Source organism: Leopardus geoffroyi, chromosome D1 (genome assembly GCF_018350155.1).
Source record: "Leopardus geoffroyi isolate Oge1 chromosome D1, O.geoffroyi_Oge1_pat1.0, whole genome shotgun sequence".
NCBI classification, from domain to species: Eukaryota; Metazoa; Chordata; class Mammalia; order Carnivora; family Felidae; genus Leopardus; species Leopardus geoffroyi.
The window spans coordinates 86,229,045-86,249,280 of record NC_059329.1 but is presented as its reverse complement, the minus strand read 5'-3'; the positions used below and the strand labels follow the sequence as shown (position 1 = coordinate 86,249,280).

Here is a 20,236-nt window from a genome sequence, read left to right as displayed (position 1 = left end):
GCCATTGTTCGCTGCCTGTAGGCTTTGTCGACCACGCTCACCCCCTCCTGTTCGTACTTTTTAAAGCAGTGAGGCGAGGTAGACAGCGTGTGTCACAGTACAGTAAAAGGGGGGAAGATCTAAACACCAAAAGAGAAGTTAATCACAATAAGTGAGGTTTGGGGGGGAAAAGTTGGGCTTGCTACTTTCAAAGTCCCAGAAAGGCTGGGAGGAGGGTGGAGTGGGGACCTGACCGGGAAGCTTTGAGGGAGAGAGTGGAAGATGAAGGGGTAACCAGAGTTGGGATCTGGGAGCCTTGGAGCCACTAGGATGGTGAAGTTCCTTAAGGAAGGAGTATGGGCTCTGCAGCCCTTCTGATCTTCCCTAGTCTGCACCCAAAGGCACCCTGAAGTTCTGAGATTCCCCCTTCCCCTCACCTCTGAACTTCAGGTATTAGTCTTTGGCCTCGATTCCTAATGCCACTGTTTCTCTGGTGCTCCCCTTTCCCTTTAACTGGTTCTTGATATTTTTGCAAAATGGTTCCCCGACTTGTCAGATTCTCCAATTCTCCCAAGCCAGGCCAGAGCAGCTACTTTTAAAAGGTGGGGACTTCTGCATGACAGGCTGCTGGAAATGTTGTTATAACTCTGAGATTTAGGGTTCTATGGTAGTTTGAGCCCTAGATGCACGTTTTGTTTTGTTTTGTTTTGTTTTTCTGGGAGTGTGACTCTGAGAGCCCATGGGCCTGTGCTTTTGAGCCACAGCTTGACATACCTTTCTCTCCTTTTGTTTTGTCTTAGGGGGAAGACTTTAACTAGGGGTGCGCAGATGTGTGAGACCTTTTATTGTAAGAGTGGACAGACTTCCCAGATTTCAGGCAAGTTCTGGTGGCTGCTTTGGGTTCCAAACCCCGAAAAAGTCAGAATACTTGTTCATTGTTGTTCACATGGAAGAAAAAAAAAAATCAAAGTTGGGTTGTTTCTCCTGATTAAAGAGTTAGCTACTAAGGGGTTTGGGGAAAACAGCTTGGGGATATTGGAGTATTTTATTTGTAGCCCAGAGGGTAGATTTTGTATACACTGTAGGGCAGAGGTGGATGCCCCTCTGATGGCTCCAAGCGATTGAGTGGATCATTTCCTCAAGAAGGGGCATTCTCCTGTCCCGGTTCCAGGTCGTCCTCTGTCGGGAGGTAGGGCCTACCTGGCGCTGGCCCTGGATTAACGCCTGTATCCTTGCTAACAGAGCCCCATTTTCGAGCCCCGTGGGATCCCGCGGCCCCCAGCCAGCGCCAGCATGCAGAACAGTAAGTGCCTCTGGTCTTTCTCAGACTTCGGGCTGGGGACACGCAGACCGGCAGGTCAGGGGAGGGCGCAGAGGTTCGCGGGTGTCCACGCGGGCCAGGCCCGCCAGGCACGAGGGAAGAGGCAAGAGACCCCGGGGACCTGAGACAGCTGCGCCCCCCTTCAGACCCGGCTACCCGAGAGGGGAAGACGTTTACTCTGCTGCTCTCGCTCCTAGAAGAACAAGGGCTAGGCCCTTCAGAACAGCCCGCTAGAGTTTGCGAAGCTGAGGTAGAGAAACCCCATCCCCCCCAAATCCTGTAACTCATACCCCCTCCCCGCCCCTGCCCGGGCTCTGACCCCAGAGAGAGAGAGGCTGGGCTGAACAGGGCGGGGCGGAGGCTTCTCCTAGTTGCCCGAGGAGAAGGAGGCCCCTTCGGGTTTAGCCAAGACTGCTAGTCACCACCATCCGGGAGGGGCGTGGGGGCTCCCCTCCCCCAGTCACTCTCTGGACGGCTCCTCCCCTCCTCTCCCCCCCACCCCCCCCCCCCAGCTACCGGCCTAAAAGGCAAAGGGAGCGGGGTACCCTGGCCTGCGGTGGTGGTGGGGTGGGGGGAGGTGGTAAACTGGAACCCTGTAACCCTGTACTACCGGCCAGAGCAGGTTTACTGGGTCTGGGAAGAGACTGGCTGTCCAGCCTTGGAACTGGAGAAACTCCGCCCTGGTAGCTGCAACTGTGAGGGTTCTGATCGGTCCAGGCCCGCAGTGCGTTTGATTCTCGGGCTCTTTTGCCTCCCATCCTCTCTGTGCTCAGGCCCTCTGGGCCCAGCCCACCCTCCTGCTCAGTCCGTGGGGGCACTGCTGGAGTGATAGCGGTAGTGGGTGCTGGTATGTGGCAGGGCTTGTTTGCAGCCCGAGTCTGGGAGCCTGGAGGCCCAGTGAAACCAGGCCCGTGCTGAGGTGCAGAGTCTGGAAGCGGTTCGAGGGTTCAGCTGCAGTAGGAGTGCAGAAGGGCCCAAGTCTTCTAGCAACCTTCCCTTGCCGAACCGCAGACTTCGGAGGGTCTCCAGTGCCCGATCCATCAGGCCTGGAAGCGCCAGCCGCCCCAGGTGCTTCCGCGGCTTGGTGGGCGCGAAGCACAGGAAAGGATTCAAAGGTGGCGAGCTTTAAGGCGGGTTAGTTGTGCAGAACCTGCCAGGCCCGGGAGGGACCTTCCTTGGCGAGGCAAAGGCTTCTGCGCACCTCTCCCGGCTGCGTGTTCTCCCCCTGCAGCTCAGGCTCCCCAGCCGTAGGCTCTCGGGCAGGTCCCGGCCAGGGCCCGCAGCGCTGAGCGTTTGCCGCCGCGGCCTGGCTGGCAGGCCCCGGGGGGGTGGCGCGGGGTCGCGGGCTGGCCTGCAGGGCTTTGTGCCGCTCGCTCCCGGGTGTGCGCGAGGCGCAGAGCATCCAAATTGACACCATATGTTTTCCTATTAGATGCTTCGCGGTCGAATTCTAGGCGCATAATCATCGCCACTGGGCGAGAGCGCCAGCCGTCCCTAGGGAAGGGACACAATGATTGAGGCTTAACCTCTGAAGGGGAACTTAGAGCTGCGCTTCCTCGCTGCCTTTTCGATGCTGGCAGAGGCAACCTGGTGTCTCCTGGGCGAGCACCCGCTGACGGTCGCCGCGGAGGTGGCGGGCACGTTATTTTTATTTTTATTTTTTTTGCAATGAGGGGCGAAGGAGGGAGGTCTAGGATTAGGCGGCCTCACAAGCCTTGGCATTCATAGGCTGGGAATTGCCCAGGCTGGGCGTGAAGTTTGTAAAATCTTTCTCGGTCTCTCTCTGGGACAGCCTTTCTCTTTCCGGGAAGGCTCCCTTTACCCAAAGGGAGGGCTCCGCAGCCGGAGCAGTAGACTGGTGTTGTGAAGCAGAGGAAGGCAATAAAGGGAACTTAGGGGAAACCGGAAGCGCGGTTGAGGCCTTGCTCTGTTGGAGAAGTGGTGTCCCGGCGATGTCCCCGCTTGCGCTGGGCCCGGCCGGAGCCCAGATCCCCCAAACGCCTGTCACTTCTCATCGAGTTGAGGCTCCGGCCCCCCCCCTCCGTCGGTGAGGGCCCCCCTCCGCCCCAAGCCTTCGGCTACCCTGAAAACTCGGCTCCCCTCGAAGGGGAAACGAGTGCAGTTCAATCTCGTCTGAGTGATCTACAAATAGGGACGGAAAGGGTCGTTTTATCACGGTCCCGTTTGTCGTGACGATGCAATTTCCCGGAGCGGAGCACTGTCACAAAGTGACAAGGCTGCCACAAGCGCCCCGACTGATCTTTTCAATTAGCCTTCCATGCATGATCCGGAGCGACTTCCGCCTATTTCCAGAAATTAAGCTCAAACTTGACGTGCAGCTAGTTTTATTTTAAAGACAAATGTCAGAGAGGCTCATCATATTTTCCCCCCTCTTCTATATTTGGAGCTTATTTATTGCTAAGAAGCTCAGGCTCCTGGAGTCAATTTATCAGAGGCTCCAAGGAGAAGAGAGAAGAGGAGAGAGAGAGAGAGAGAGAGAGAGAGAAGAGAGCTGAGCAGGGAGCCACGTCTTCTCCTGGAAGGGCTGCTCTCTAGAGTCCGGGGCTGCAGGTTGGAGATTTTTAAGGAAGTGGAAATTGGCAATTGGCTTTATTTGTGTGCCTGTGGTTTCTGGGGAGGGGGCTACAGAGAGGTGCTAACTCCCTTTCCTGGTTCTCTAAGATTAGACAATGGGGGTGAGGCTGTGAGAATAACAAGATAAAGGAGGGATAGAAGACACTGTGGTGTGCTCCTTTGCTTTTCTTTTCCCTTTCCGATTTTTGCTAATATCTGTCCTTGGCTGTGTGGAAGGCCAAGTTCAGCAGCGGAAGTACAGCGAGCTGTGGCCTGTGCGAATGGACTCCCAGCTCTCGGCCCCACAGCTGCAAGCCGACGGACTACTTTGTGGTTGGAGTTATCTGGAGCTCTGACCCTCACGCCTGTACTGGAGGCGCAGGTTGGGGTTCACCAGCCGCAGATCTGCTGCTGTGGTTCTTCTCTACTCCTTTCCTCTCTCTTCATATGTGTATGCAATGTCACGTAATATATATATGTAATTAAAAAACAAAACAAAACTCCGGTGCTTGCGCGGTGCCTTCACCAGAGTTTGGAGGGTGACAGCAAACGTTTCTGGACTGTGGAGTCCAAGGAAATGCTGAAGAGCTATAGCATTTGCTGCAACAGTTCTAACAATGCAGAGACCTTGGAGATTCAGTGTGGGTTCCGTAGAACCCACGTTTTGTGATGCCATTCAGAGGCGATCTTTGGAAGGATGTTTTCTGAAATGATTGTTTGCACCTTGTGGGTTCAGGGGCTGGCTGGGGTGTTTATGAAGAGGGGCAAAGGGCTGGAGTGACAGCGGCTGTGGGGTGCGTGTGTTCTTGCTCACTGGCATGGATCTGTAACACAGCGCGGCTGTGTTGGGGCTAGGCTGCCCGATGCCCCGCATGGTTGCCTGGTCCCGGAGTCGTTTGTGATTGATAGCAGGGACTTGATCGCTGAGGTTGGCATGGGTTGGCAGGGAGCTGAGGATGCATTGTGGTTGTCTTCTCTTCCTCTTCTCCTTCGTCTTCCTCCTCCTCTTTCTCTTGACTCTTCTTCCTCTCCTCTCCTCCCTGCTCTCCTCTCCTCTCCTCTCCTCTCCTCTCCTCTCCTCTCCTCTCCTCTCCTCTCCTCTCCTCTCCTCTCCTTTCCCTTTTCCTCAGGTCACAGCGGAGTGAATCAGCTCGGTGGTGTCTTTGTCAACGGGCGGCCACTGCCGGACTCCACCCGGCAGAAGATCGTAGAGCTAGCTCACAGCGGGGCCCGGCCGTGCGACATTTCCCGAATTCTGCAGGTGATCCTCCCGGCGCCGCCCCACTCGCCGCCCCCGCGGCCCTCCACTCTCAACGCCCTCTCTTCATTTCTTACTGTAAACGCTGCTAATTATGGACCCCCCCTTCACCCACCCACCCCAGCCCCTACCCCACACCCGGCCTTCCCCGCTTTCCCCTTTCCTTCCGGTATCCTTCCCTATCTCTTTCAACCTGGGTCAGTCACTTAAGATAACTCATCTGCTTAAGGAAAAAAAAAAATGTGTGTGAATTAAAAAAAAAAAAAAACACCTTTCTCTTTTCATTTGATAAAAAACATTTATGGTGGTAACAGTTTAGGAACTATAATAAATTGAGTTACATAAACCAGCATAATTTTATTTCCCTCTCCCTCATGCCACGTTCACCTCAGATTTTGAGATATTTGTTTGCATTCTTCATATTCATGAGGAATATTTATTGATTTTAAAAGCCAAATGCTATTCACCTCCTTACCTAACTCACATTTACAAAATTGACCATATTTTTAAAGGAAAATAAGGAAAATTTTAGTTTATTTTCCCCCTTTGCTCATTAAAATATGGCACTACTTTAAGCAAGGTCAGCACACAAAAAAAAGTCTTACTTCGTTTTGATGCATCTTCAGGCAATGTTTCAGAAAAGTTTTTTTTTTATAAAAAACCTTAAAATTAGTTTTTTTTTTTTTTAGTTCAAACTGTTTGAAAGTATCATCATATTTGTAGTGTTTAGGGCTACAAATGTAATTTTAAGAAAAAAAGCTCTCTACAGTAAGTTCTCATACCATTGAAGGTATATTTTTGTGTTATAGACCCATGCAGATGCAAAAGTCCAAGTGCTGGACAATCAAAACGTAAGCTTGTCATTGTTTAATGCATACTTAAACAATTTTATTTTTGTCTTGAAATTATTAATAATGTGGTTTTCTGTCCACTTCCCCTATGCAGGTGTCCAACGGATGTGTGAGTAAAATTCTGGGCAGGTATTACGAGACTGGCTCCATCAGACCCAGGGCAATCGGTGGTAGTAAACCGAGAGTAGCGACTCCAGAAGTTGTAAGCAAAATAGCCCAGTATAAGCGGGAGTGCCCGTCCATCTTTGCTTGGGAAATCCGAGACAGATTATTGTCCGAGGGGGTCTGTACCAACGATAACATACCAAGTGTAAGTTCACTGAGAACATTCCCCCTCCCTGCCCTAAGCCCCATGCTCTTTCCTCTTTACCATCTCTCTCTTCACTTGCCCACCCCCCTCCTCCCTACCAGTGTCATCCTGTCTCTGTCTCCTCCCCGCTCCCCCTATGTCACCTCTGTAGCTGAGGGTGTTGAGAGGAGCACGCTGACCTTTTTTTGATCTTCTGGAAAATGGGAGTCAAGTGTGGGGAACTGTTCACCTTATTTGCATGTTTCAAAGTGGAGGGTGGAGGCACCCAGGGAAAGGCACTTGAATGAAGAAGGAGAATGAAAATGAAAACCAAAATCTAACCTCCTCCAACTCAGACTGCCTGAACCTTCCTTCAGGTGTCAAACATCCACTTCTGCCCTAATAGAAAACAAAGTGAAAGAAAGCTCTAAACCAAGCCTGTCTTTTTTTTTTTTTTTTTTTTTTTTTTTTAGGAAATCTTTTAACAAAGATTAGGTCACTGCAGACATCCAGCAGAAGTGAAGCAAATGCCCTCTCCATCCCACATTCCCTACCCAACTCAGTTTCCACACCCAAAGTGATGGATGTCATTCTGTCCACAGTGTCTCTGTCCCAGGATGGCTGGGAGTTTTCTTTCTTTCTTTCTTTCTTTCCTTTTTTTTTTTTTTTTTTTGAATGTGTTAAGGGTCATTCTTTAAGGGAGTGGGCGTGCTGAGATGGGAACTGAAGATAGGGCAACTGTCTTCTGGAGACGCTACCATTTGGTTTGATTTTGGTTTGATTTACAGGTGTCATCAATAAACAGAGTTCTTCGCAACCTGGCTAGCGAAAAGCAACAGATGGGCGCAGACGGCATGTATGATAAACTAAGGATGTTGAACGGGCAGACCGGAAGCTGGGGTACCCGCCCCGGTTGGTATCCGGGGACTTCTGTGCCAGGGCAACCTACACAAGGTAAAAAGCCCAAGCACCTATCCTCAAAACTCTCCATATATGCAGCCACTTGCCATCTTCTCCCTCAACCTTTTCCCTCTCTCCACGTCTGTGCTTGAAGAATGGGACACACTGACTTGCCCTGTAGGAGGGTGGTATTTGTCGAACTATCTCACTGGCCTTCCCATTTGAGGGTTGTGTACGTCAGGAGTAGTAAGAATGTGGCCCGTGTGCGTGTGCGCATATATGTTTTGGGCAGTAGTATGTGTGTAAGAGAGCTAGCTGCGTGGTGCCCTATTCAAATTTGCCATTAAAATGCACGGAGAGCCCCCTTGCTGTAGAAGTGTGACAAGTTAACACACTGACAGACTGGGAGGTAAACATAATTGTATCGTTTTGCTTTTTGCGGTAATTGACAAATTACGTGAGTATGAGTAGGGTGCATATGAAAGGGCCAGCAGCAAGATGCAGGGCAGAGTACAGGATAGGGCACTGGAAGTGGTGGTCTCCCAACTCAAACAACACCATCGTCTCGGTCGCATTCCTTCCGTTCCTCTGGGCCCCCAGTTCTCACTCTCTGTGGGTGGCAACTGCACAGAAAGGTGGGGTGAGGATACTGGGAGCCGGCCTGGGGGTGTCGGGGTGTGGGGGTGGGGGTGGGGGGCTGGTAGGAGAGAAGGAATCAGGACCCTCGCAGGATCTAGGAGAAGGAATGGGGGAAGAGGAGCAGTTGGGGGTGGGGTGGCGTAGGTTGGCTCTCCCCTCCCCTACACACCCCGAGGTAGCTTGGTCAAGAATAGGAAACAGTTTACTCCGAAGATTAATCGGTATTTGTTGTCCTTGTGACAAGGAGATAATATGCGGGATAATGGGACGTGGCGTCTCACTCCCCGGAGCCCGACGAAGCCTGGGGGCTCCGGGCCGGGGGCGGCGGCGCTGGGACGCTGACGGGGCTGCCCGCGCGTCAGTGCGCTCTCGGACCCGCTCCGGGTGCCCCGCGCCTCCACGGAGCCGGGCTAGAGAAGGGAAAATCGGTAACAGTATGCGAAATATCTGGTACAAAGGATGCTTCTGTCACTCGCAAGAATTTGTTATGGGAACAATCCTGTCGCTCTGTAATTGCTCATTAGAGAACGTTTTGTTTCTCATTAAGGCGACATGAATAAGCGTCTAGTTGAAGGAGACAGCTGTAGAAATGTTCCACAAGAGACCTCTGGACACGATTCGGCACCAATTGCCAATTAGACATGTCAGTTTTAAGAGCAGAAAACAATATAGGACGGACACTGGGAAGATAGGGAGCAAAGCGCTTGCTCCTCGTTTCCCAGCGCGGCCGCTCGGCCGGCAGAGGCCTCCTGATGCGCTGGGCCCCGGGCTCCCCTGGGCGACCCCGCTGGCCAGCTCGTCCTATCCGGTCCCGACCCCGCGGCCTCCTGGGGTGCCGCTCAGGCGGAGGCCCAGGCCCACTCCCGCCTCTGATGAGGACAGGGAATGACAAGGCTGAGTGTGGACCACCACACCCTCACCTGACCTTTGAAACTGTTGGATTCCCACGTGCGCACACTGGACACACCCAGGAGACACCCGAACTTGGCATTCCCCAGCGCCCGCCCCTAAATCCCCAGCATCCTGAGGTCCCTGTGACCCCTCCCCGGCCGAGTCTGGCCCCCCGGGTCCGAGAACTCTTGCGGACGGCGCAGTGGCCGGGTTCGGGAGGGCTGAGGCCAGAGCCTCCACGCGCTGGCCCTCTCGGTGCAAGAGCTCACGTTAGCTGGGGCCTAGAGCGTGTCCACCCGCCTGCTTTCCGGAGTCGAGACACAAGTCCCGGGCAGCCGTTTTGCCAGCCCCTCCGCTTCCACCAGAGGTGGCGCCCGATTAGGGCAGCTTTTCGTCCCGGGAAGCTTGAGGGCGGGAAGCGAGAGCCTAACTCCACGACCCTGTCTGTGGTGACGGTTGCGGCGGGAGGTGGCGCTAGTTCAGGAGCTTTGAACTTTTAGGCGGCGAATCGCTGGAGAATTCTGAGTCCCCAGCTGTCAGTTCTCGTCCCCCCACCCCGGCCCCCGCAAGAAACTCGCTCGGGTGCAGCGACCGCGGGCCCCGACTGCCGACCCCACTGGGTGGGGGGGGGGGGGCGGGGAGGACGCGTCGGTCCCCCACCGCCCACCACCAACCCCCCGAGCGAGGTCCCGGGCGTGGGGGCGCCGCGGGGCGCTGGTGCCGGGCTTCGGCCGACGCGCCCCGGGAATCCCCAGACCTTTTGGTGCTAAGAAGGCCCCCCTCCCCTTCGCCCCCTCTCCCGGCCCGGGAAGGCGTTTTGGGGTTTTAAAGAGTCCATTACTCCGAAAGCATAAGGCGAGGTTAGGTCTCAGAGGGAGACAAATATGGTTTCCATCTGATCAACGCCATGCGGCGGTGAATAAAATCGTGACGACGTGGGCTGACAACAACAAGAGACAACTCTATCCAGCCCCAATTCTCCAGCGATTTGGTGGTTTTAGGGATCACGGAGACACTTTTTCTTATCTCCTCCCCCCCACCCCCACCCCCATAATACCCAGGCCCTCTATAGGATTTAGTCAGTCTCTTTTCAACAGATGCTACAATGTTTTGATCCGCGCTCTAGAGCTGAAAAGGTGCCGCAACCGGGTTGCTATCTTTTCTTGCTTGTTTTCCGCCTCACTGATTAAGACACTAAGAAACTAAGGAATGATTTTATTTCCCAGCGTCCTTTTTTTTTTTTTTTTTTTTTTTTCTCCTCTCCTTCTTCCAGGAAACAAATCCTATCCCCGGCGTCAGATGGTCCTGGGGCTGGGATAATGGGAGGCGCTTTCACTCGCCTTCTCACGGATTAGGCTGGAAGGTGGACGGCGCCCATTGAAGGCCTCTTCTTTTCGCGCTCCGAGGGGGCGCCTTTTAAAGAAGATATCTTAATTGTCTGCCACTTAGGTTTATCATATGGAGAATTCGAGATCCAACTTTTAGTTTTATTTTGTTAAAAGCTTTAAGAGTGGAAGGTAAATCCACTAAAGAAAAAAGGGGGGGCGCCCAATCTAAGAGTGACCTTTCCTTCAGCGCCTGGCTGCGAACAGTTGCTACTTTGACAGTAGTAAACAAACTTTCAACGGGGCACGCCCGCTCTGCGGGGTCGTGGAGGGGTCCTGCAGCCACGGGTTTCTCCTGGCCGGCCTCTCATTCCACTCCTTCCCCCCTCCCAAAGGGCTCTCTATCCCCACTGACTCTCCCCATCCCTTAAATGTCAATTCTCAAGTCAGAGCCATGCCGGCGTTAGTGTGTGAAAGACAGAGAGATGGGGAGATGGGGGGAGGGTGGGGAAGAGAGAGTGCAACCCTCCAAGTTTTAGATTAGGAAAATGTCAGAGAAGTAGAGAGTAGAGAATGCTATCTGCAGGGGTCTTCTGAGGGAGACCTGGGCAGCTTTGTTTAATTGGTGACACTGAATATGCCAGAAAAAGGACTGGGGTGGGCATGAGTGACCACCAGAGCGAGGTAGGATTGTGTTCTCCTCAGTGCCCCAGTCCCTAAATGTCTCATGGTTGGAGATTTTTGTGTTTCCCCAAAGCAATAACCCACGGAACTAGTTTCTAGTTGGCCAAAAAGGGCTATTTGTAAAGTCTTCCTCGTTCACCGAATCTGAAAATAAGGGGGGGGGGGGAAGGGATTTCTTCTTTCTTTCCACTTTGAAAAGTCACCTGGAAAGTTGGGGCAGTAAATTAGTACAGACACTTGTGCCCACACACGTGGGTCCAGTGTCTCCTTCAACTAAGTACCCTCTCTCACCCCCTCCCCATCTCTCTGAAGTAGCAGGAGATGACCCAAAGTAGAGCCAGTCTGTTTAGTAATTGTCTCTCTCTGTCTTCCTTTCCCCCTTTCTCTCCTTGTCTCCTTAGGTCCTCTTGCCTCTTTTTCCTCTTGGCACTTCTGTCCTTCTTATACCTTTCTGGGCTCTGTCTCTTTGGAGCCCTTCATCTTTTTCCTGCCTCCTCTCCTCCTCTCCAACCCCCTCCCCCTTGGCCCTCATCCTCCCTCTCTGCTTCCCTCCTCCTTACCTCGGAACTGGTCTCCATCCTCCCTGCCTTCCCCGTCCACCCTTCCCACACAAGCCTGCCTGGTCCCCAACGACTTTTCCTGCCTCTCCCCACCCCCTGCTCTGGCCCCCCATCCACCCTCCATCCCCCCAGCCAAGCGCCCTAAATAGCATTGAGGCTACCGCTCTTCGGACAGTGATTAATGATAGCAGAGCAGAGGGGTTAACACACTTCACTGAAAAGTCTGTTGACTGGGCTTCTTGTAACACAATGTGGCCCGCTGCACGCCTCAAGAGAATCCTTTTGTTGTCCGCGCTCATTGTGGCCTCAAAATTCTGCCCACGAAAGTTTGCCAACGCTCCTGCCCCAGGAGTTTAATAGTTTCCCTTACTCATGGGGCATTGTGCAGCGCTGAAAAGCAGCCCCTCGCTATTCAAGTGTTGGTGGTCATCTCAATAGATCTCCAAGGGCCCATATGGTGGCCAGTGCCGATGAATCCGCCTGTTTAAATGGGGGAGAAAGTTGGGGTTTTAAAACATTTCAAAGTTTCTGAAAAGATCCCACTAGATCCTGTCACAATTCCCTGAACTCTTTGAAGGCGCTGCCTATTGTCTCCTGGTTATAAATGATATTCCTGGCCAAGTCGATTCCCACCAAGGAGCTCCTAGAGGCCCCTCCCTCCCGCCCCCCCCCCCCCCCCCCCCGCTGCCACCACCGGCCAAATTTCTAGGATGGGGAGGGCAGCCCCTTTGGTATCCCTTGGGGGCCTCAGGACCCGAGACCCAGGACCCAGCTTGCAGTGGCTCTGGAGGCCCGGTGAGGGCTGAGTCCTTCCTTCAGACAGGCTGTGGCCTCAGGAGCAAGAGGCAAGGCGAGATACAGCTAGCCCAAGTGTACATCTTGCCCTGGAAGCAGCAAGGGAAAACAATAAAACTTTCCCCTGTTTAATGATAGAAATTACAGTAAAAGTGGTGGAAATGCCCTAATTAAAAATGTACCACTTAAATGATATGCCAAGGATTCAGCTGCGGCATAGCATATTTAGTTAGTTAGTGAACTCTCTACTATTTCTTTTTTAAAATTACACGTTAAAAATTTAAAAGAAATCTTACTTTTCTCTGGTGCAACACATTACAAAGAATGGACAGTCCTTTTATCTAAATATAAAATTCCATTTTCAGCAATTATAGCCTGTTCTTGGTGATGATATAATTACAGCTGTGCTCGTAATAGGTGTCAAGGCAAAGCGCACTCATACAATAGTTGAATAAAACTGCAGAACAATGCAAGCATTTCTAAATTCACAACCTTTAAAATGAAATTGACTGTGCAGAATTCAAATAAAAACTAGATAAATATTTTTTTAAAAAGATTACAAGCTTGGTTTGGTTTCTTAATAGCATTTTCTACAAACCTATCAACATCTAATTGATTAGATAGGAATTACTGATTATAGATCAGCTGAAATCTTGAACATCACTCTTCTATTTTCCCAACAGAGCTATAGGTAAATAAATTCTGTAGGGAAAGGGGAAATGGGTAAGGCATTTGGGACTCAAGGTTAGTTATGAAACACCATTGTAATTGGAAACTTCAGCACTTGTTTTGTTAAAGAAATGCCCTTCTGTGATGTCCATATCGTACAGACTCTTCTTGATGAAAACAGAAAGAAAGACAATGGTGATAAGATAGCGTACGTCACTAATGTCTTTTATTAGAGGAAGACTGACAGTTACCTTGGGAATGCCTTGAGACTGTCACAATGTACTGCTCTTGGAGTTTATGGCTATACCCAGGCCCCTTTTGGAGGCTCCAAGTTATTCCAGATTTCTCTTACTGTCCCTTTCTTTTTGTTCCAGATGGCTGCCAGCAACAGGAAGGAGGGGGAGAGAATACCAACTCTATCAGTTCCAATGGAGAAGATTCAGATGAGGCCCAAATGCGACTTCAGCTGAAGCGGAAGCTGCAAAGAAATAGAACATCCTTTACCCAAGAGCAAATTGAGGCCCTGGAGAAAGGTGATGGAGTTTTTCAAAGTAGGGAGGCCGTAAATCAAACTAAATGCCACATCTTCAGTACAAAGAGCTAAATTTAGCCAGGGCCCTTTGCATAGAGGACTGAAAAGCTTTCTTTTTTCTTTCTTTTTTTTTTTTTTTTTCTGGGCATCTTTTCAGTGTGTGTGTGTGTGTGTGTGTGTTTTCTTTCTTCTTTTCATGTACCAGTAATTCAAAGACTAAGAGTCTGACTTCTCATAAAGAAAAAAATGATGGTTTTGCTAATTCAGGCCACAGAAGGGTCCTCGAATGAATGTCATTCTGAAGGAAATTTAACTTGGTTCTGGTGGGATAGCTCTTTCAAGTACAGTCAGTGTTCATAGTAGCGGCATTTTAAAGGGAGTTGGTTGGAAGGGACAGAAATGGGGAGGTGGGAACCAGTTTGATCCAGGGCTTCGTTGACACATTTTGCATAGTTCCGGTGCAACATAGAAAATGCCACTTACTCTTTCAGAGTTTGAGAGAACCCATTATCCAGATGTGTTTGCCCGAGAAAGACTAGCGGCCAAAATAGATCTACCTGAAGCAAGAATACAGGTACCCAGAGAACATGTGGTTTCATGCTTTGCCCTTTCTAGAGACAAAGGTGCTTCTAAGGAACACCGTTCATTGACATAAACAGTAAGAGATTCAGTCCCCTAAATGCTTTGCTGTCACTGGGGGATGGGGGTGGGAAGCAGAGCAAGTGCCAGGGGGGAGGTTGAGTTGGGAGTAGGCACAGGCCTAACCTGTTCCATCTGGCTTCCAGGTATGGTTTTCTAATCGGAGGGCCAAATGGCGAAGAGAAGAAAAACTGAGGAATCAGAGGAGACAGGCCAGCAACACACCTAGTCACATCCCCATCAGCAGTAGTTTCAGCACCAGTGTCTACCAGCCAATCCCACAACCCACCACGCCTGGTAATTTGAATACCACTGCCACTAAGTGTGTCTCACCTGTTTGCCCTGGCTCTGACTTTCAGCATGACTGTCTGAGGTGTCTCTCTCCCTGCAGTTTCCTCCTTCACCTCTGGCTCCATGTTGGGCCGGACAGACACAGCCCTCACAAACACGTACAGCGCTCTGCCACCCATGCCCAGCTTCACCATGGCGAATAACCTGCCTATGCAAGTAAGTGAGGCCGCCGGCCGTCTGCTTACTGGGTGCCTTAGAGAAGAAGTGGAGAACGGGTCAGGGCCTGCAGACCCCACTGGCCACGCATGCACCCTTGGGAGCTTTTCTCACTGCAGCCATTAGCTTAACCAGTCAAGGCTGAGGTGAAAACAGTCAGTCCAGTCTTGTAGTTGGATTGATGGATTGATTGATTCGTGCTCTTAAAAAAAAGCACAAAAGCCAAATTAATCTGCCTTTTGCTCTGAGAAGATGTTAGCTTGATAACGTTGGGTGGGAATGGGCATGTTTTGCGTACTGGTGAAAGTGGTGTCAGAAAATGGAAATAATGCTGACACGTTATTAGACAGCAAGGGGTTAGTATACGTAAATTCGGGTTTATATTAATGTGTTCATATAAGTGAATATATAACCTGTGTGTGCATTTTGGACATTATTTAGTGTATATGTGACAAACCAGTGAGGAAGAAAAAAAGGATCAGAAATAAGATTTATATTTGCCTTGTGGGATATATTTTGATTTAAAGGAATGGTGAGTTTTCTTTCTACAGCTTATGATGAAAAAAGGAATGCAGGTGCTTGTTAAAAATTTAGTGGTCTTTGTCATGGATCATGTAATGAGTTTGTGGTGCTCCTCGCTGCCTGGGTAGGTTGATGTTCTTCACTCGGTGTGAAGAACCTGCCTCTGCCCTCCATTCTGTCTCGAATGTTTATTAGCTCCTATGTGTGCAAGGCCCTGTAGTAGGTTAGCCCTTTATGATGGAAGTTGTATAGGGCAGGTGGACTATACTAGAACTTTGGAGCTGGATGGATTCTTGATGGGAAAAAAATTGGCCTTCCTTCCGGTGGGCCTTGTTGGTGACTTTCCCAGGACTCCTGTTTGTGCAATGCTTGGAAGATGCCGGATGGTGTGAGATTGGCCAGCGTGAGCCCCTGCTGGAAGCAGTTCTGGGGTTACACAGATTGTTTACTCACCACTGAACATCTTTTGATGAATTTTGAGTCCAAATAACAGCAAAATAAATGTTTCCCAGTCTCCAGATGAATGTACGAGCAGCTAGATAAGCAACTTCAGAGGAATTATTCACATGTTTATTTTTATTTCATCGGGATATTAGTAGCCATAATGCAATTAATGTAAATTAAGGGATTAACAGCCCATTGGTTGGTATTACTACAACTGCTTTGGAATTTTCCAGAAGTCAGGTTGCCTAGAGGAAGTGATTTTGGGAATTAGAAACAAATGCAAGCTGAAATTCTGGCAGGGCCCTCAAGGCCTGCTTGCCTCTTTGAACCTGAGGTTACCACTCATCCTCTGACTTTAATAAGGCCACTGAGTGTCTTGTTCGGTTTTGCAAATTGTAGCAATATCTAGGTTTCTGCAAAGATAACAAAGTTTGTATATGAGAAAATATTTAGAACCAATTTAATAGGTGCTACTCTTTTATTAAGGTTATTTCCACCTATAAAGTGGTGTGGGGTCAATTTATTTCAAACGCTGACTTTTAAAAGTTACACAACTTATATGAAACAAAACATATATACTTTTGTAAAGCATAGAGAAAATTAAAAAGTTACTAATGATTCTCCTGTTCAGAGAAAATTACTCTCTGAATTTTGGAGTTGGGGTGTGCTGGTCTGTCTGTCCATCAATTCATCTTGTTGACCAAAATCTTCAGCCATTTTACAAAGGGTGGGTGTCTCCCTCTGAACTTTCTCTAATGTGTCACCCTCTCTGAGAATGTGGATCTTGAGATGTTAAACATTTCTGCAGTTTGCAGAACGGAGTAGTGCCATCGTCTCCCTTATTCTTGGCATGATGCTTGTATTAATCCATCCCAATCTTGCTGGCCTGGCATAGCCCCATGGAAGATCATGAGGGATTTTGTCCCAGCTCTGTGTATTTCTTATTCAGTTAGGAGAAAGGTTTGCCTCCTCAATACCACCAGACCAAACACTTAGAGAGCAGTAACCCAATTTTGTGGATAAAACCCAACCTGGGTTTTTAGGTCTGTAAGGAAGTCACAGCTAATTCGCAGGATGGGGCTAGGTATTAACTGATGCTTCTAACCACGTTCATCGGAGATCATTACTGATGTGTCTCTTCAAAGAATCTTTAATCCAACGAATCCCACCATGGAAGGCTCCCAAGGTCTCTGAAGCAGACTTTATGGAGAACCCTGTCTACAGTTCTCTGCCCAAAGCCTGAGATACAGGATTTGGGGGTCACTAGATTCCCAAATAGATTGGATTTGCAGGAGAGGGGGTGTGTTTTAATGGAAGTCCTCATGCTATAGATTCTCTGAAGATGCCAGCAGAGGTCCAAGATGAAAATGGACAGAAACCCTATTAATTTTATGGATAGTGCCAACCATCTAGCTAGACAGTTGTCTGAATTTATATTACTTTTAGGCAACTTGACTCTAGTGGTGGTCAACAGAAGGACTGGTTGTAGGCCCGACTGTTGATACGGAATTCCAGTACTTTCCACCAGGGCACCTTTAATGATCAGACGTGTTGGCACAGTTCCTGGGGAGGACAGAGCCCGGGGATGCGGCTGTGTGACGTGCTTCTCGGTAACCACAGGTTTGCCTTTCTCCTCTCAGCCCCCAGTCCCCAGCCAGACCTCTTCGTACTCCTGCATGCTGCCCACCAGCCCTTCGGTGAACGGGCGGAGTTATGATACCTACACCCCCCCACATATGCAGACACACATGAACAGTCAGCCAATGGGCACCTCGGGCACCACTTCCACAGGTGAGCCGCCCTTCCCTGCAGGCTGCACAGAGGTGGCCTTTGCAGCTGCTTTTGCCAGGTGATCTAACTTCACTTGAAGTTACTCTAAAAAGAACCTCCTGGCCGTGTGTGATGGTTTGTTTAACTCTTTGCTGCTCACTTCTCTGGGGGAAAACTGATCAGAAGGGGACATTTAGTCAAGCTGTACTAGTAACTTGTGACCATGTAGACAAAAAGCAAGGTTGTTTTTCCTGAATTTGGTCACAGAAGTTATATATGAAGACAAGGCCTGAGAATGTCAGCTTTCTGAAGAGAGATTATTAGCCAGAGCTCAGCAGCGAGGGTCTCCGAGTGAGGGGCATGGTGAGTGTTGTCAAAAGACTTCTCACCCTCCCAGCCCCTCCATGCCTTTCATCGCAACTGAAGAAGTACCACGTTGGTTTGCCAGAGATAGTTTTACTTAAGTTTTTTTTAACGTTTATTTATTTTTGAGAGAGAAAGACAGAATGCGAGCAGGGGAGGGGCAGAGAGAGGGAGACACAGAATCCGAAGCAGGGTCTAGGCTCTGAGCTGTCAGCACAGAACCTGACACGGGGCTTGAACCCACGAACCGTGAGATCGTGACCTGAGCCAAAGTTGGACGTATAACCGACTGAGCCACCCAGACGCCCCCTTTGCTGGAGATAGTTTTAATGCTAAAGTTCCAACCATGCAAACAAATGGAGGTGTTGTGTGTGTGTGTGTGTGTGTGTGTGTGTGTATGTGTGTGGACTTGGAATTCAATAGATATGTGTAAACAGGTAATCTTGTTTCTGAAGGTTCTACTTTTGCTTGTGAGACTTTAAGTATTTTTTTTAAATACAGTTAGAATGTTAGAAAGTATTATGAGATTTTTTTTTTTAAACCTATAAATTCATGCTCCATGCTTGTCTCTCGAAGGGAATTTCTACATGGCTATTTCTTTCATCCACTTCTAGGACTCATTTCCCCTGGTGTGTCAGTTCCCGTTCAAGTTCCTGGAAGTGAACCTGATATGTCTCAATATTGGCCAAGATTACAGTAAAAAAAAAAAAAAAAAAAAAAAAAAAAAAGGATATATGGTGTTAATTCAGTCAGTGACTATGTGGACACAGCAGTTGGGCGTTCAGGAAGGAAAGGAAAATGGCTGTTAGAAGCACTTCAGATCTGCAGTTGTGTCCTGTGTTGTACCACTGGGGAATGGACTTGAAGCAAGGACCTTTGTATACAGAAGGCACGCTATCAGTTGGAACAAATCTTCATTTTGGTATCCAAACTTTTATTCATTTTGGTGTATTATTTGTAAATGGGCATTTGTATGTTATGAAAAAAAAAAAAGAACAACGTAGACTGGATGGATGTTTGATCTGTGTTGGTCATGAAGTTGTTAAAAAAAAAAAAAAAGGAAACCATGATCAACAAGCTTTGCCACGAATTTAAGAGTTTTATCAAGATATATCAAATACTTCTACCCATCTGTTCATAGTTTATGGACTGATGTTCCAAGTTTGTATCATTCCTTTGCATATAATTAAACCTGGAACAACATGCACTAGATTTATGTAAGAATATCTGTTGGTTTTCCAAAGGTTGTTAACAGATGAAGTTTATGTGCAAAAAGGGTAAGATATAAATTCAAGGAAGAAAAAAGTTGATAGCTAAAAGGTAGAGTGTGTCTTCGATAAAAATCCAATTTGTTTTATGTCAAAATGTAAGTATTTGTCTTCCCTAGAAATCCTCAGAATGATTTCTATAATAAAGTTAATTTCATTTATATTTGACAAGAATACTCTATAGATGTTTTATACACATTTTCATGCGATCATACGTTTCTTTCTTGGCCGGCAAAAATTAATTGTTCTTAGATATAGTTGTATTACTGTTCACAGTCCAATCATTTTGTGCATCTAGAATTCATTCCTAATCAATTAAAAGTGCTTGCAAGAGTTTTAAACTTAAGTGTTTTGAAGTTGTTCACAACTACATATCAAAATTAACCATTGTTGATTGTAAAAACCATGCCAAAGCCTTTGTATTTCCTTTATTATACTATTTTCTTTTTAACCTTATAGTGTGGTGTTACAAATTTTGTTTCCATGTTAGATAATCATTCTAAACAAACGGTTACCTTCATACATACTCTATTTTATATCCTGATAGTTCTTATAGAAATAGTTCTTACCGCTTCATTAATTACAAATGTGTTCGGAAAAAAAAAAAAAAACCCACTTAAAGCCGTGTGTAGATCTGTGCCCATTTGTACCCACAACGCACATATATAAAAATGGTCACATTCCCCGGTTAGCCATTTAATGCAAAAACTCAAAGTCTAGAAATAATCTAAAAATGCAACAAGCTGTTAACTGGGAATTGTCTTTTGAATTAGGGCTGGCATTTTCAATCTGGGCAGATTTCCATTGTCAGCCTGTTTCAACAGCGATTTCACTGAAGTATATTCAAAAGTAGATTTCTTATACAAGACTCTCTGAAAGCTGTTGCCTTTCTCAAATAGGCCCTCTCCCTTCCCTCTCCCTCCCCTTTGCACAAGAGGCATCATTTCCCATTGAACCACTACAGCTGTTCCCATTTGAATCTCGCTTTCTGTGCGGTTGTGGATGGTTGGAGGGTGGAGGGGGGATGTTGCATGTCAAGGAATAATGAGCACAGACACATCAACAGACAACAACAAAGCGGACTGTGACTGGCCGATCGGAGCTAAAGGCCTTCAGTCATTGGCAGCTTAAGCCAAACATTCCCAAATCTATGAAGCGGGGCCTATTGTTGGTCAGTTGTTATTTGCAATGAAGCACAGATCTGATCATGTTTAAAGTGGCGGCACGCAGGGCAGGAGTGCTTGAGCCCAAGCAAAGGATGGAAAAAAAATAAGCCTTTGTTGGGTGAAAAAGGCCTGTCTGAGACTTTTATTTCTGTCTGTTCTGTGCAACATATAAGTCAATATAGATAAGTTTTCTGCAAAGTTCAGTCAAAGGCTGGGGGTTCTGGCGGTCTAGAAGAAATGCTTGCACAGGCAGAAACCTCTGGGGACAAAGACACATTTCCACTGAATTG

General features: G+C 48.5%; 1 protein-coding gene across 4 annotated transcripts; it reads left to right on the top strand.

Moving 5' to 3' along the window:
- The first annotated feature begins 799 nt into the window (after nucleotides 1-799).
- Nucleotides 800-18,240, top strand: PAX6 (paired box 6). Of its 4 annotated transcripts, none has more exons than XM_045484852.1 (12): nucleotides 800-856; nucleotides 1,222-1,282; nucleotides 5,005-5,135; nucleotides 5,942-5,983; nucleotides 6,078-6,092; nucleotides 7,061-7,226; nucleotides 13,110-13,268; nucleotides 13,759-13,841; nucleotides 14,053-14,203; nucleotides 14,298-14,413; nucleotides 17,020-17,170; nucleotides 18,127-18,240. In XM_045484852.1, the coding sequence occupies exons 2-12, from the start codon at nucleotides 1,273-1,275 to the stop codon at nucleotides 18,210-18,212; spliced, it is 1,110 nt and encodes a 369-aa protein (XP_045340808.1). In that variant the 5' UTR covers nucleotides 800-856; nucleotides 1,222-1,272; the 3' UTR covers nucleotides 18,213-18,240. The 4 variants fall into 4 exon arrangements, with proteins under 4 accessions (XP_045340808.1, XP_045340806.1, XP_045340809.1 ...); XM_045484850.1 differs by having other exon boundaries at nucleotides 6,078-6,293; XM_045484853.1 differs by lacking the exon at nucleotides 5,942-5,983.
- Nucleotides 18,241-20,236: the final 1,996 nt, after the last annotated feature.

What these genes read in the sequence shown, in the direction of transcription:
- PAX6 (XM_045484850.1), top strand. An exon ending in ACATTTCCCGAATTCTGCAG is followed by an intron (nt 5,136 to 5,941) that starts GTGATCCTCCCG and finishes TTTGTGTTATAG; the next exon opens with ACCCATGCAGATGCAAAAGT. An exon ending in AAGTGCTGGACAATCAAAAC is followed by an intron (nt 5,984 to 6,077) that starts GTAAGCTTGTCA and finishes TCCCCTATGCAG; the next exon opens with GTGTCCAACGGATGTGTGAG.